This window comes from Nicotiana tabacum, chromosome 11 (assembly GCF_000715075.1).
Source record: "Nicotiana tabacum cultivar K326 chromosome 11, ASM71507v2, whole genome shotgun sequence".
Classification (NCBI taxonomy): domain Eukaryota; kingdom Viridiplantae; phylum Streptophyta; class Magnoliopsida; order Solanales; family Solanaceae; genus Nicotiana; species Nicotiana tabacum.
The window spans coordinates 126,285,589-126,302,820 of record NC_134090.1 but is presented as its reverse complement, the minus strand read 5'-3'; the positions used below and the strand labels follow the sequence as shown (position 1 = coordinate 126,302,820).

Below are 17,232 nucleotides of genomic sequence, written 5' to 3'. Positions count from 1 at the left end.
TCAGTTCACATCACACTTTTGGAGAGTTGTTCGGTGAGGGTTGGGTATGCAGGTGGAGCTTAGCACGATATTTCACCCATAGACAAATGGACAGTCCGAGAGTACTATTCAAATTTTGGAGGATATATTGAGTGCTTGTGTTATTGATTTTGGAGTCTATTGGTATCCGTTCCTATCATTGGAAAATTTTTCTTAGAAAAATAGCTACTAGACCAGTATTCAAATGGCTTCGTATGAAGCTTTATATGATCGGCGATGTCGTTCTCCTATTGGTTAGTTTGAGCCTGGTCAGGCTAGGATGTCGGATATGGATTTGGTCAATGATGCTTTGGAGAAGGTGAAGTTAATTAAAGATCGTCTTCGGACATCATAGAGTAGGCTGAAGAGTTATACGGACAAGAAGATCTGTGATGTGGCTTTTATGGAGCGCGAAACGGTACTTTTGAAAGTTTTTCCTATGAAGGATATGATGAGATCTAGAAAGAAGAGCAAGTTGAGCCTGAGGTTCATTCGAGTTATTATAGAGGGTTGGTGAAGTTTCTTATAAGATTGCATTGCCTCCCAGTCTAGCGGGTACATTCGATATTTCATATTTCGATTCTTCGGAGGTATCATGAATATAATCAGCATATTTTGGATGTTAGTACAATGCAAATTGAGGAGAATTAAGCTGATGAAGAAGAGATAGTTAGACCGGCATGTCCAAAAGTTGGGATCTAAAATAATTTCTTCTATGAAAGTGCTTTGGAAAGGGAAATCGGCTGAAGAAGCCACTTGGGAGTCCGATCAATATGAGTAGTAGATATCAGTGTCTCTTTGCCAGTTCAGGTACATTTTTTTTGTCCGTTCAAGGACAAATATTTTTTTAGAAGTGGAGAATGTAATAATCTGATAGGTCGTTTTGGGTTATAGCACTTTGTTTTGTGATTTAAGATCTTGAATAGCTTCAATTTGATATTTTATGACTTGTGTTCATAGACCGTTTCGATTTTTGGAATGTTTAGATGTGTTTTGGTAGAGCAATTCTAATTCTAAAGTCTTATGTTGTTGGAGTTGACTATGCCAAGATTCTTAGTAAATGACCTCAAATAGGTACTTTGACGATTTTGATAGGTTAATATGATGATTTTGGACTTGTACATATGTTTAGTTTGGGTCCAGGGTGACCAGAGGCTATTTCAGTGCTTATAGTTGAAAGTTTGAAAAAATTTGAACTTGTGAACTTTGAAATTTTTGGTTTGATGATTGATTCTTGATTTTTAATATTATTTTGATATTTTGAGCTTTTGAGTCAGTTTGTGTAAGGTCATATACTTGTTAGGGTGCTTGGACCGAGGCTCGGGAGGCTCAAGTAAGTTTTGGATGAGGTTATTTGTAAATTACAACTGATAGTGTGCTTAACTTACAATTATCGCACCTGCGATGACCAGGTTCGCAAGTGCAAGGTCGCCACTGCGTGGGTTGGCTCGCATCTGGAAATGAGAGGGACCAGACACTGGGTCACACATACAGCTTGCTTGTGCGCATGTGCGAGGCCACATTTGCGAGGTGATGGATCGCATCTGCAAGATTGGGGGCTCAGGCTGGTGCCACGGCTGCGGATCTATGGTACGCAAGTGCGATGTTGCATTTACATTTGGTGCTTCGCATCTGCGCTGGGACAGGTGAAGTGTGCGTTGCGCATGAGGGGTGTTTGGTCACAGATGCAACTTTGCATCTGCAAAGCTTGGGCCTCACTTGCGGTATCCACAACGATGCACTGTCGCACCTGTGAGGACATTTTCCGCAGCTGCGCTTCTTGCACCTCCAATGTTCCTGTTGCATCTGCAATATCTAAGACCTGCAATAGGAGAAGGGTTTCAAGATTAGCTAATTTTCCTCCTTTTGTTGAGACCTAGACCACGGAAAGAGGTGATTGTTGAGAAGATTTTTGCCCCAACTTCAAGGGTTAGTAACTCTAACTTATTTTTGACTAATTTATATGATTTTTTTCATAGATTTTTACCCTTAAATCTATGGCTTAAAAGAGTCAAAATGGGGTTTGAGTAGAAACTTAAGAAAGATAATTTGGAGATTTAGACCTCAATTTGAGGTTGGATCTTGAAACTTATTACATATTTGAGCTCGAAAAAGAATGAGTAATCGGGATTTGCTCTTTATTTTAGATTTCGACCACGTGGGTCCGGGTTGACTTTTTTGTATCTTTTCTAAATAGGGTAAAGATAAAATCTTTTTAATACTATGAGGGTTTCTAAATCTTGTTTTAACCAGATTCGAGTGTTTGGATGCTTGTTTTAAAGAAAAAACAGTATTGCAATGTTGACCTTATTTCGGAAACAGGTAAATATCTTGGTTAACCTTGACTTGAGAGAATTAGGTTGTAAATAGTTTATTTGCTACGTGCTAAAATTATTGGGGACGACACATATGCATGGTGACAAGTATATATGCGATTTCTATGGTTTAAAACATGCGGGCAGGATTAGTTTTATTCATGCCTTTATTTATTTCATATATTATTCTCTTAAGTTGTGTTGAATTGCGAGACTACTTGATTATTCACATGTTAGTGGCCAATTGTTGGGGTCTTATTGAGATATACGAGCAAGATGGATCTTGTTGAGATATATGAGTAAGATTGACTCTTAATATATTGAAATGCCTATGACACCTTGATCATATTTATCTTTTTTCTTAATAAATTATGCTTATTCGTTCTTCTTGATGTTATTGTTATGCGCTTTACCATGCTTGTTGTTGATATACATGTGGTTAGTAAGTATGAGGATGTTGCGCCAGGGGTATTCTCATGTGGCTTGGTATGTTGAATCGGGTTGCACGCTGCAACAATGCTATAATTGGACCGGATGGCACGCCGCAATAATATGACCATTGGATTGAGTTACTCGCCGCAACATTATTGTGTTGGATCAGGTTGCGCGCCGCAATGACATTATGTTCGGATATGATATACTGTGCTTAGTTCATGTATGGTGCTTCTCCTTTGTGGAATTTGCTTCATAGATCATGCTATATTATTATTTTCGTGAACCCTTGTTCTCTTAATTAGTCCTTTTTATGTATTCTATTGTTTTATTCGTTTTTCTATTACTTTATTTTGTCTGTATACTGTTTGCTTTCTGCTTATTATTTTCATAGGTTTATAAACTAAGTGTTTTGTCATAGTCTCGTTCTAGAAAAAATTCAAAACCTTAGAGAAAAATGTATTTTCTTGTCCAAACGCTTATTAAAGTCGAAAATTTGACCTAAACACTGAAAAGGTACAACTTCATAAGGGATGCGTCTGTCTTTTTCAAAATCTTGTGGAAGTTTTTGACAATTTATCAAACTACAAGGGTCACAAAAAGTGAGTGGAGGGAGACGTGGTATATTCCACCGAAAACGGTGAAATTGTATATTTTGGCCATTCAGACAAACAGTTGGGGCAAAAGCGATACGCGTCTTCATCATACCGGAATTGCTCCTCCTTAAGTGGAGGATAGGCGCATTTGGATAACATTATAAATAAAAATGTGGCAAACCAAAAAGAGAAAGAATAATATACTAATTTTCAATTTTCAGTTAAGAATCTTTTCCTAATCGTGCAGTGCACACAAGTTGAGGTAAGAGTGACCAGACCAAGAATTTGAATTGCCCACTAAAAGAGTTGTTACTCCACTAAACGAAGTTGAACAAAAACTTAATAGTAGGTCACGGTGAAAGTAACTTAAAACTCATATTGATAAAAGAAAAAAGCAAAAGGCAGTTTCAGGTATAGGTATTCAATAAATTGTGGGGTTTTTTTCACTGCTAATTCCCTCCACTTCTCTGCTTTGCTTCACTACCTTACTCTATCCATCACAATCCACAGCATAGTTGGTTTTCTGCTGGTAGGGGAAAATGGCAACTGGGTTTGTTAGCAGCAACACATGTCTTGTGTTGAATCGACGGAGTGATTGTTGTTCCTCAAGATTCTGCCACTTTCCCTCTTCTTATCCTACTACTTCTTCTTCTTCTTCTTCCAAGTCTACACTTTCTACTCCAAAACGAGCTTCAATCAGGTACTCTTTCTTTCACTTTCACTTTCACCTTCTTTTGTCGTAGCTCCATTTTCGTTGATGCTATGAATTCAATATTTTTAGTCATATGGGAATCGAGTTTTACTGCTGTCCTTCCTCTCTGTAACATTAGTTTAAATACTTACCCGTTTCAATTTAAGTGATATAGTTTGAATTAGCACACTCTCCTCCCAGGCCCCACTCGTGGACTATATTGAATATGTTGTTGTTGTTGCTGTAGTTTGAATTAGCACGTGGTTTAAGAAAAAAGCAGAAGAATTTTAAAACTTGTGGTCTTAAACATGATATAACAATTGTGTTGTTATAAAAGTTAATTCATTAAGGGTAAAGTAAGAAATGTAAAGTTAATTGTTTCCAAATATAGGAACGTGTTATTCTTTTTGGATTGAATTTGAGGATAGCATCCATCTTGATTCAAAGAAGATAATCCTCTTATCTTTTATTCTATTTAGTGATTATTTTTGGGGAATATTTTTTTTTTTTTGGCTGAATTTGAGGATTATTATGAAATGCAGATGCCAGTCCACAAGCACAGATGAACCGAAAACAAAGATGAATTTATTTGATAATGCTAGCAATCTCCTCACTAATATGTTGAGTGGGGGAAGCATTGGGTCAATGCCTATTGCGGAAGGCGCAGTGTCTGACCTTTTTGACCGTCCATTATTCTTCTCATTGTATGATTGGTTCATAAAGGTTATTCTTTAGTATGATAATCTCTCTTATCCTTGCATTCATTTGAGCAAAAGCACACGATTTCATTGTCTGTTTCTTTATTTCCATTCATTTCTCAATGGTCAGGATACTGTTTTGGATGATATTTTCTCGAGTGTTGGGTTGGTGTAAAGCTTTAATCAGTGAAAGAAAAGTATCATTTGACAGAAAATTTGAGAAAATAGAAACATGAAATATCAAGGAGGAGAGGAGACTGATAATGTCCATTTATGATTTATGTCTACGCCAACAGGATTATTTTGATTGTTACCAGCTCATTTAGAATGAATTGGTTACTTGGAACAAAGCGCCAAACATGTGTTTAGTCTTTCCTCATAATAATAAATGGCAGTCAAGAACTTGCTACGATATGTTGAGTACTTTATTCACATCAAAGTTGCCTAGTCTTTTTATTTTTTTATAGTGAGAAAATGGATGAATTTAGTTTTTCACTGGAAAAGCTATCTGCAACAAATACCATAGGACTTTTCTATGCATTTTTGTCCCCCTTTTTATCTTTGTGAAATTTTAATTTTCTTCCTTCTTTTGGTTGAGCTTACAGTATGGATCAGTCTATAAACTTGCTTTTGGACCAAAGGCATTCGTTGTTGTATCAGATCCCATTGTTGCTAGGTACATTCTTCGCGAGAATGCATTTTCTTATGACAAGGTTTGGTACTATAACTTCTCTCTCTCTCTCTCTCTCTCTCTCTCTCTCTCTCCTCCTCCCCAACCCCCAGAAAACCTCCTACCCTTTTGTTCTTTGTAACTCTTTTGCTCATTCTTTAACATATCTAAGGTCATGCCTGCACTTGTATGTGCTCATATCTTAACTTGTCTCTGCTTATCAGCTGTTGCCTGTTGGCTTTCACATCGTCTTACTTCTTATATAAATATATAATTGATAGTTTTCTTATATTCTTTAAATTGCATTGTACTGCTTCTACCGCATAGAAGGGATGCAATTGGCCCATGCGGGAGTTAAGATCTGATTAAAAGTTAACTATCTGAATTGCTTATTAGATTTGGCTTTATCTTTAAATCAATATGAAAAATTGAGTATTAGTGGAACCTTTAGACAACTAGTAATTGCTCCTTGGCTCTCAATAGGTTGTTGCTTTGTTATAGGGTGCATCCAAAATAATTATCTTGGTTCCTTGGAGAAAGTTACTGTATACAAGAACTCAAGCTGACCTTGATATTACATATTTACATTTTCTTTTTTATCGCATGTATGCCCATTATCTTCTATCAACTTTAAGCCATAGTAATTCCAGGCCTTTTTTGTTTTAAAGAAAAGCAATAGTTATTTAAGAACTTGTTGATGACCTTTCTTTTTTTCTTTTTAATTGTTAGGTAGAAAAAACTTGTTAGATAGAAAGGAAAGTCTTGTTGATACCTGGATTTTGCTGATAGAATTTAAAGCATATACTGGCATAATTTTCTTTTTAGTGGCAATAGCAAGAATTTCAGTTAACTTACCTATTTTATGTTGTAATCCGAGTCTTCATATTTCTAACCAGGGGGTCCTTGCTGAAATCTTGGAACCAATCATGGGAAAAGGGCTGATACCTGCTGACCTTGATACATGGAAACAGAGGAGAAGAGGTAATTTAAGCATGTGTCTTATGGGGTTGGCCCTGGTTCTGTCCACTTTTTTTCGGCGTAAAATCTGCTAAAGTGTTACCAATAATCCTGCAGTAGAAATTATTGACACATATATCGGTTAATGTGGTCAAGTTGGACTGTGATTCATTGTTTTCTTCATGATCAGTACCTGATGCATTAAAAACATGATGCTTATTTGATTTGATGGTCATTCTTGACCACAACTGGACTTTTCCATGATTAAGAATAGAGGTTTCTTATATCATATGATACCTGTTCTTTTCTGTTCTCTGAATGGTCAAATAGAATGGTTCCCAATTGTGATAAATTGGTTATGCAAGAGAAGTGCAGTGCCTTTGTAACCGGACAATTTGAATGATATCTGACATCAAAGTCATCTAATAGCCTTTTCGTTATTAGGGGTGGCACCGCTGCTTTCAGCTTTCCTTTACGATTCTAAGTTAAGACAGTGATTTGTTCCAGTGGTCCAGAAACACAAAAGTATCATCATGATATTCATCACTAGTCAAATGAGGTTGAAAAATGACTAATAGATGAGAATACCACCAATAAAGGTCTTACAGAGGAGGATGCTGGCACTCCAACCAATAATAAATTTGAGAGATGAGTCCTGTTCTGCTTCAGTTCTCTACAAGCAAACAATTCTATCGATTACAAGGCGTGGTGGCATTTAGCATACTTAGACTCCCCCTCCTCCCACCTTAATGCAAACAAAAACAAGAAAAAGATGACATAAAGAAAATAAAAAAGGCAAAAACAAAAAAGAAAGACACTTAAGTTCCCTACTTTTCAAGAAAAAGATGTGTAGCCAAAGAGAAAAAGGTTCATCTCGGTAATTTATGCCTTTTTCTTTGACTCCATATTTCGAGGTAAAGAAGTTCTGACACAAATTAATCTAAGCGTTTGTGATCAGTCATATGTGCATACATTTTCTTTTTTCCTTTGTACTTCTCTATCTATATGTAGATGTATGCATACAAATGTGTGGATTTACGTACTTAAGACATATGCACACTTCAAATAATTTGATTAGCTCTGCTGTGATTGACAGTTATTGCTCCTGGATTCCACTCATCATACCTGGAAGCTATGGCTAGATTATTCACTGACTGTGCTGATAGAACTGTGTTGAAATTTGATAAGCTTCTTGAACAAGAAGAGTCACGAGGAGGGAAAGCAATTGAGTTGGATCTCGAGGCAGAATTCTCAAATTTAGCACTAGATATTATTGGGCTTGGTGTTTTCAATTATGACTTTGGTTCCATCACTAAAGAGTCTCCAGTTATTCAGGTCTGACCATGTAACTGTATTTGTTGGTTTTATGAAGATGCTACCTTTACTTTCTCAATATGCTGAAATCATTAAGAAATATTATTAGCATTCCATGTTTTTCCCACCCCTCTCTCACCTTCTTCCTCCATATGAAAAACTGAGAGTTGTTTTCATGAAATTTGCAGGCAGTATATGGTACTCTTTTTGAAGCTGAGCATCGTTCTACTTTCTACATCCCCTATTGGAAAATCCCTCTGGCAAGATGGCTAGTTCCTCGGCAGCGAAAGTTCCAGAATGATCTGAAGGTCATCAATGACTGCCTTGATGGACTTATACAAAATGCAAAAGAGACCAGGGAGGTGAGAGGATGAACACTGCCATTATCTGAGCATTTAGAAATTTCACATTTTGTAGACAACTGTCAATAATAGAAGCTTCCTTTGAACTTATTTACTCTATTTAATGCCTTGTTGATAATTGGTTTATTCCACAACATGCACCATACCACTCATCAGACTGTACTTCCATATATTAGTATGGTTTGATATTTTCATGCTAAGCCAAGCCTGTTTGATCATCTGTATGCTTTAGGATTATTATCGTATATCACAAGCCAATAACACTTGCATTGTTAAAATAAATTCTGCAAGTGAAATAGTCAGGCATATCTTTGGGTGCATAGCAACATTGGTTTGTTATATTGTTAAATTGTTTTTAGTCAAGAATCTTTTTAATTTGTTTAGAGACTCACATGCTCGTGTACAGGTAAATATGAGTTTTGGACTCTCTAGTTTTGAAGACACCCAATTAACCTTAAAACCAAAATATATAATACTGAAACAAAATGGACCTGAATAGAGCGGAATGGACACAGGATTAATATAGTTGACCCCAACTAAATTAGATTGTGGCTTAGTTGATTGAGTGATTGTTATCGGAATGAACTATGCTACTTTCTGATAATGTTTAAATTTCCCAGACAGCCGGACATAGTCACCCCTCCCCTTCTAGCAATAAGGGAAAAAGTACAAAAAGATGGAACAGAGTTTAAGAAGAATATAGGTGATATTCAAAACAATCATTATTCTATAAAATAATGAAAATTTTGTTTAACTCTACTGTTATATTTTAGTCAAGAGTGGTTGATGAATATGAAGGAGAAAGAAAAACTAAAATAAGAAACTAACTCCTATGCACACATGACGAACTAATGTCATTGAAATGTTTTGTATATATGATTGAACTGGAAGAAAAGGTGCAGTCCACTTAAACAACTAACCATCAACCAGCAAGCAGGCACATAAATTACAAGGAAACTGGCTGAGTGGGACGCTTAGTTTGTCTGATATCTTCTTTCTTAATTTGCTTGTGAGGCAAAAACCTTATTTTTCCAGATAATGCACAGCAGTAGATTTTTTGCAAAGATTAGAATAGCCTCCCGTTCTCTGTAGCTGTAGATGTGAAAATGAATTACCTTGAGAAAAAATAAACAAACAAAGGACCTCCGCAGATATTTTTAAACTTAAGAGTTATACTGCACGTTAGCTTAATTCTTTGTTGTATTCTGTCTTAGCTTAATGTTTTTTATATTCTGTCTTAGCTTAATTCTTGTTTTATCCTGTCTTGGCTTAATTCTTGTTGAATTCTGTTGCAGGAAGCAGAAGTCGAGAAACTACAGCAAAGGGATTACTTAAATCTTAAGGTTTTTGCTTCTTTTTCCTCTTCTTCTTCTAATTATTTTATTCGTTCTTTTGGGTGGTATGCGTAGTGTAAAATTTTTTTGAACAGCGTTGCAAAATCCGGATCAGTGAGTCTTGGCATTGTAACTTCTAAAGTTTGCAGGATGCAAGTCTTTTGCGGTTTTTAGTTGATATGAGGGGTGTTGATGTTGATGATCGTCAGGTAAAATATCTGATTCCCTTTCTATAAGTTTTTTGGTCATAAAGTGAGAGCAAATTGTCACAATCACCAAATTTATGTATATTTTATTTATAAAAGTAGGATTGATTCCTCAATAACATAATAGAAGTGCATGAGGGTATTCATGGGATCTCTTTTGTGGACCAAAATTCATGGAATGTTAGTAGTTTATTGTACATATCTATCTCAGCCATGTCACTAATTTCTTTGGACAGCTAAGAGATGACTTGATGACGATGCTGATTGCTGGGCATGAAACAACTGCTGCTGTTCTTACGTGGGCTGTTTTCCTTCTAGCACAAGTATGGTTTGTTACAACCCAAATTAAAAATATTTTATACTGTTGCAAAAAATGAAATACATAAACAAGAATTTTTCACACTAAAGGTTGTAGTTTGAATTTTACGTATACTAGTTTGCACAGGGAATTTACAAGTCCCTTACGTAAAATGTACTTGTTCATTCTCTTATTTGCCACTTTTCAATTTTTTTGCTTCAATTTTAATGAATCTCCCTAAGTCGATTCCTTCTACCCCAAATTCCTTCAAAGTGGACCATGGGCATCGTGGCTAATGTCACTTTGATAAATTATCCTGAAGCATCCAGTCAAAATGAAGAAAGCGCAGTCAGAGATTGATGCAGTGCTTGGTCAAGGAAGGACAACCTTTGAGTTTCTTAAAAAATTAGAGTAAGTTATCGAGCTTACGATACTGCTTCTTGTACAAGGAGCAATCACTTTTGTCGTCTGCATTCAAAATGTAAACCTCTGTACTTCCCCTCCGTGGGCCTATGCTTCTCGTTAATATAGGTGGTATGCTTACTCTTTCCTTAGTTTTAAGATGAAATATTTTCTTGAGTTGACGTAGCATATGATATCTAGTAGGTGTGTTTTGTTATCTATATTGAGATGTCAAAGTAACAAACAATTGCTTTGGTATCAAATGAGGCAACAGAACCATATGAAATTATCTAATTTTGCTGCTCTCTTAAATTAAGTAATACATTACGTAAGAATGTTACAATGGATGATGTGCAATCTGAAAGAATAAGGTAAGGAATGAAGAATATCTGGCTAATAGTTAAAACAGTGATTATAGAGACTAAATAGAGTTATGTTGGTTAGACCATATGAGGAAGACATGGCTGTACAACTGAAAACATGAACAATAATTCACCTGGAAAATAGAGGAAGAAGAAGGTAAAATCACGTGGAATGAAGTAATTACTAAAATCATGGAAAGGCAAACGAAGGCTTGATATACAGCTGAATTGAAAAGACGGACTGCTGATATAGTACTGTTAGCAATTAGATGAAGTTTTTAAGGATTACCTATCAGTTTGGGTGCAGAAAATTTTAGGATTTCTTTTGCATGACCTGTAATGCTTCTTGACGGTATATCATATTTCCATGCTATCAGATATTTGCGGCTTATTGTTGTGGAATCTCTGCGCTTGTATCCACAACCTCCACTACTTATTAGACGTTCCCTTAAATCAGATAAACTACCAGGTAAGATCCCCATTGCTGATTTGATTATCTCCTAGTTCTGGGAACTAGACCCAAGTAGTCTTATACATATTCTTCTATTCTCTTATGCTAGGGCATTTGCATGCTCTAGCACACCTGTGTCTGTGGGCCGTGGCTCTCTTTCCGTTTTTTTTTTCTTTCTTTTTTTTGCATAGGTGGCTCTCTTTCCATTTGCAAGCAGTTATTTTCTCTGGCATATTTTTCCACATCCTTTGGTTTTTTTTATCAAGGGTCAAAACCCTGTGAATAGAGTATGATCATTGTGTTTAAACCTTCCCACCCTATTGTTATCAACTCTACAGGGGGCTATAATGGTGACAAGGATGGATATGAAATTCCAGCTGGCACTGATGTTTTCCTATCTGTAAGTTTGCAGTTCTTTACCTTTACCTTTGATAGTTTTCCCCAAAGTATTTGAGTATCTGAGTGGCTCTATTCTTGAGTCTTTACCAATTGAACTAGTGGTTGACGAATATCTAGATGAATTGAATTGACACTTTTAATACATCCAAGCAGGTATATAATCTTCATAGATCACCATACCTTTGGGACAAACCTAATGAATTTGAACCTGAGAGGTTCCTAGTACCAAAGGAAAGTTCCATTGAAGGGTGGGCAGGTTTTGATCCATCTAGAAGTCCTGGAGCATTATACCCAAATGAGGTGCCATTCTGTTTCTCAACTATTTTTACAGCAGTTTCATTTCCAGTTTCTTTGTTTTTACCAATGTGGTTTATCGTCTGCATGATCAGATTATATCAGATTTTGCTTTCTTGCCTTTTGGTGGGGGACCAAGAAAGTGTGTTGGTGACCAGTTTGCACTTATGGAGTCAACAATAGCATTGGCAATGTTGCTGCAGAAGTTTGATGTGGAGCTGAGAGGATCTCCCGAGTCCGTAGAACTAGTTACCGGAGCAACTATTCATACGAAGACTGGCTTGTGGTGCAAATTAAAGAAGAGGTCAAATGTTTGAATTAAGGATAATAATATCCTATCACAGTCAACAATTCTGGCAACTGCATTATTCTTAGCAAATTATGACCATAGTGCTACTCATAATGACAAAGTTGAGGCGTATATTCTATGAGGACGGGAGTCCATAAAAGCATTCAGCCAAGATTTTATTATCTTGTATTATGATTGTAGGAGAGAACAGCTTGCATCAAATTAGATGCCACTTTTACACATACGCTTAAATTTTGGATCTTTTGAATAGACAAAATGCAAAATTTGTGCCAAAGTCATTAGCTCTTTTTCATATAACATTAATAGAAAATATCAGCATCCCTCAATTTATGTGTTTCATTCCCTTGTTACAAAAAGAGTGAGGTTCGGAAACGAGTCAAAACATTTATATTCAAGTGAAATCAAGACATCAATTCTTTAATTATTTTTGAAATAAATGACGCATTTAAAAATTAAATATAATTATACACATCAATATTTTCTTATTAGAGACATTTTAAAAATGTTTGAGAAGGTGCAGTTGAAAAAGGATTGTTTAACTACCTAACGAAAAGTTCTGTCACATTAAATGAGCTTAGGGAGAGTTAACTCTTTCACCACAAAAAAGAGTGCTTTGAGGTGAATGAAATTCCTTCACCTCTAGCCACTATCCTGATATAGGTAATTTGTTTTGAATACGAATGGTTAAATAAATAGAAAGAGAGAATCACTTTCTTTTTTAAGTTTAAATTCTATGCATGTGTAGGCATATAAATTTTATTAAAATTAAATTCATAAAATAATTTGGACTATATTTTAAATTCAAGATATATTGGTCCAAATAAATATATGGGCTAATATAATTGCATTAATTATATAAGTCCAATATATATGGATTAAATAAATAAGTTTTAATCCATTGGGCTAACCCATTTAATTGGGCTAAAGTGATGAGCCCACTTCAATAAGCCCAAGATGTCATCTTTCTAGAGGCCCAGTTTGGTGCAACGTGTCAAATGACGTGGCGCGCCAAGTCAAGCGGAAGAGCCAATAGGACCATGCCACGTGTCAAAATGACAAGGCATGTCCAGTCACGCTAAAAGGCCAGGTGTGCAAGTGACATGTTCTGGCCAATCAAATGCGGCCATGTCACAATTTAATTTGATTGGTCGGAAAGATTTTGTTCTTATCACAACTGCTCCCTTCCACAACTATAAATAGGGGTCTTCATAACTTAGAGAAGACACCAGAAGTTATAACAAGAAGCAAGAGAGAGCTCGTGGATCAAACGCCGCAAATTTCTCTACAAGTTTCAAGCTTCAAGCAATCAAGTTCAAGTTCAAAAACGAAGAACAATTCAAGTATTCAAGATCAAGAACGAAGAACAATTCAAGTATCAAGATCAAGAACGAAGTCAAATCAAATACAAGGCGTTAAAGATCAAGGCTACTTGTTTGTGATAAAATTCGTGGCAACAATCAAAGTGTTCGTGACGGATAAATCAAATTACAATTCAAGATCAAGCTCAAAGGCCCTTGAATTTATACTAGAAAAGTAGAATCAGAGGAATCATAGAGATTGTAACACTCAAATATTTGAAATAAAATACTACGATTGTTGCGATATTTTTCGGTCTTGATTTTATTTTTTCGACGCAAATTTATTGTCTACAAATTCTGGCACGCCCAGTGGGACAATCTCTACCTCTCATCTCAACTTTTCAATCACCAAAGTTCAAGAACATTGAAATGGCTTCGAAGAAAATCAACTCCAAATCAACATCCACCAAGGTTGCTAACTCCAGGTTCTATGCTGATGTGGAAAACATCCTCGATGTCACCTTTGGAAGCTTTGGACCAGTTACGAGGAGCAAAGCAAGCTCTTTAGGACAACAAGCACCCCAACTGTCGTCCGCATCAACCCCTGTTTTTGGATCTTCATCCTCAAAAGGAGCAAGATCTTCCACAAATGGATCTGAAGGAGGAAGCGATGTTGCTGAAAAGATCAAGAAAACTCTTGCTCTGCTTGACCTCTCCGGCTCCAAGCACACTGTTGTGAGGGAAGATGATGATGTTTCAAGCGATGGATCCTCCCCACTTACACCACATAGCGTGAGCCAGTCAAGGATCAATCTGTATGAAAATCCATGCTACTCTCCGTCATCGACGACAATCATGCAAGCCATGGTGACAAACACTTTATCTATGGAGGAGCAGTTGGCAAACTTGACGGAAGCAATCGCTGGCTTGACCAAATGCATGCAAAATCAAGAGGCTAGAATTGACAAGCTAACAGACAGGGTGAGAATCTTGATGGAAGAAGAATCTACCCATGCACCCGGCAAGCTCCCAAAAGTTCTAGAGAGTGACTCTCCCCCAAGACAAGCAGCATCCACTAAGGCTATCCATGTCTCATCTGAAGGGATGATTCCAATCGATCAACTGAAGGAGTTCATCGAAGGAACCATTAAGAACAAATATGAAGTTGTTGCCAAATTCTCCCTTACATATGCAAAGTCGTACACTGCAAGGGTCGATATGTTGAAGATGCCTGCTGGCTATCAACCTCCGAAGTTTCAACAGTTTGATGGTAAAGGTAACCCAAAGCAATATATTGCGCACTTCGTTGAGACGTGCAACAATGTTGGGACTTATGGAGATTACCTCATCAAGCAGTTTGTTCGCTCGCTAAAAGGAAATGCTTTTGACTGGTACACGGACCTCGAGGCTGGATCTATCGACAACTGGGATCAACTAGAGCAAGAGTTCCTCAATCGCTTTTATAGCACAAGACGCACGGTGAGTATGATAGATCTTACAAATACTCGTCAACGAAAGGGGGAACCAGTTATCGACTTTATTAATCATTGGAGGAATGCAAGCCTCAACTGCAAAGACAGGCTTAGTGAAGCTTCAGGTATAGAGATGTGCATCCAAGGCATGTATTGGGGATTGCACTACATCTTGCAAGGTATCAAGCCTAGCACATTTGAAGAACTTGCAACTCGTGCCCATGACATGGAATTGAGCATGGCTTCCGCTGGAAATGAAAGGCTACCCATCTATGAAACTCGCAAAGTGAATGACAAGCAAGAAGTTAGGAAGTGGGGCAAGTTCGTACCCAAGTCTGAAAGCAAAGAAGCTATGAATGTCAATATGTCACTTGTGAAGTTCACGACGAAGGAGAGCAAGAAGCAGAGTATGAAATCCACTTCGTTTCAAGATAAGCCAAGTGGGAAGCTGACTCTAAAAGAAATGTAAGAGAAAGAGTACCCATTCCTGGATTCTGATGTGCCAGCCATTTTCGAAGAACTCGTCGAGTTAAATCTCATCGAGCTTCCGGAGATGAAGCGACCAAATGAAGCTAGGAAAACAAATGACCCAAACTACTGCAAATATCACCGACTTGTAAGCCACCCTCTAGAGAAGTGCTTTATCTTCAAGGATAAAGTCATGGACTTGGCTCGCAAAAAGAAGATCGTGCTTGAAGATGAGAAAACAAGCGCAAACCAAGTCTCTATCACCTTTGGCACATTCAGTCCCGGTGAATTATGTAATTTTAAAGAAAGTAAAAATGAAGAATTACTGGAGAGCGACAAAGCTGAAGTCAACTAACCTGATGATGATGAAGGTTGGACATTGGTGACTCGTCGTAGGCGCCACAAAAAGAATTAGTGGAACAACCAACAAGGAAGATGATGGTAAAAAGACCAATAAAAAAGAATCCAGTTAGGCATTTGAAGAAAGCAAAAGTGGAGATGCACCACCCTCAAAAGCCACGAAATCCAGTGACCTTGGAGGAGTTTTTACCAAGTTGGTTTCGCACGAAGATTTCCCATGAGGGCATTGATGCCTCTTGTTGCCATGCTGACAAAGGGGAAGAAAAGAGTGATGACCTACCATTGGCACCATCTTTAGAAAAGCCCATCGAGTCCACTCCTCAAGAAGTTAATGCTTGTGAGGAAAAGGTCACGTTCACAAATGATGATCTTTTGCTAGGTGACACTCCTCATAACCGCCCATTGTACCTGGTTGGCTATATGCGTGATGAAAGGGTAAATCGGATTTTGGTTGATGGAGGATCCTCAGTGAACATTTTGCCAATCCATACTGTGAAAGAACTTGGTATTCCCATGAACAAACTCTCAGAAAGTCGTGTGACGATCCAAGGATTTAACCAAGGGGGGCAAAGAGCCATAGGCGCGATCAGGCTGGGAATCACTATTGAAGATATGCAATCAAGTGCATGGCTGCATGTGATCGACGCGAAAACTTCATACAATGTTTTGCTTGGGAGGCCTTAGATACATGAGAATAAAGTTGTTCCATCTACCTACCATCAATGTTTAAAATACTACGAGGGTGAAGTCGAGAAGACGATAGTTGCCGATGATGAGCCATTCACCGAGGCTGAGTCACACTTTGCCGATGCAAAGTTCTACTTGAAGAACCGCATTGTGAAGGAGCTAAAAGTTGATGATGGTACGAAAAGCAAGAATGACGAACCCATAACTAAAAGAGCTGATGTGACTATTGGTAAAGCCAAAACTGTTACTGAGGAGGCACCTGCCAACATGAGTAAATCTCATAAAGGGGGTATTGCGCCTTATGGAAAAAAAGTAAGTCCCGCGCTCCAATATGTCCCTAAAAGGAAGAAAGACGAGGGCGGATCACATAATCTCCAAACCAAGATGCTCAGGGAGTTAACTCTTCCGGTAAAACGAATTGAGGCAGTAAAGTTGTCCTCAAAGCCGTTTGCAGGGTTTGTAGCCCAAAATCGTTTGTAGAATGTGGCACTCCCTACAAAACGAACAGATGAAGGTTTTGATCCTAACGCTTACAAGTATTTGCAAAAGCTGGATACAATCCCAACGAGCCGTCAAAGTTAGGAAATCTCCCATCAGAAGCTGCAACGAGGCAACCCCGTGAAGGTCTGGGATACAAGCAACCGTCACCAGTGCGCATATCAATAAGAAGGGCAAGTAGCAATTATATCACTGTAGAAGACGAATCTACCGCTTCTAATAGGCCTTCTATCTTTGATCGGCTTGGAAAATCAACTGTGAGAACTTCTGTATTTGAGAGATTTGGTCCATTAAAGAAGGGGAATAAATTCCAGAGAAATCATCGAAATACAAGAACACC

At 37.5% G+C, this 17,232-nt stretch overlaps 1 protein-coding gene across 2 annotated transcripts; it reads left to right on the top strand.

The window, feature by feature from the left end:
• The first annotated feature begins 3,550 nt into the window (after positions 1 to 3,550).
• LOC107804835 (cytochrome P450 97B2, chloroplastic) lies at positions 3,551 to 12,383 on the top strand. Of its 2 annotated transcripts, XM_016628769.2 has the most exons (14): positions 3,551 to 4,061; positions 4,595 to 4,775; positions 5,356 to 5,463; positions 6,317 to 6,401; positions 7,474 to 7,712; positions 7,880 to 8,053; positions 9,349 to 9,396; positions 9,537 to 9,596; positions 9,830 to 9,916; positions 10,214 to 10,302; positions 11,033 to 11,124; positions 11,445 to 11,506; positions 11,659 to 11,805; positions 11,895 to 12,383. In XM_016628769.2, the coding sequence occupies exons 1-14, from the start codon at positions 3,901 to 3,903 to the stop codon at positions 12,114 to 12,116; spliced, it is 1,755 nt and encodes a 584-aa protein (XP_016484255.2). In that variant the 5' UTR covers positions 3,551 to 3,900; the 3' UTR covers positions 12,117 to 12,383. The 2 variants fall into 2 exon arrangements, with proteins under 2 accessions (XP_016484255.2, XP_016484256.1); XM_016628770.2 differs by lacking the exon at positions 5,356 to 5,463 and having other exon boundaries at positions 3,617 to 4,061.
• Positions 12,384 to 17,232: the final 4,849 nt, after the last annotated feature.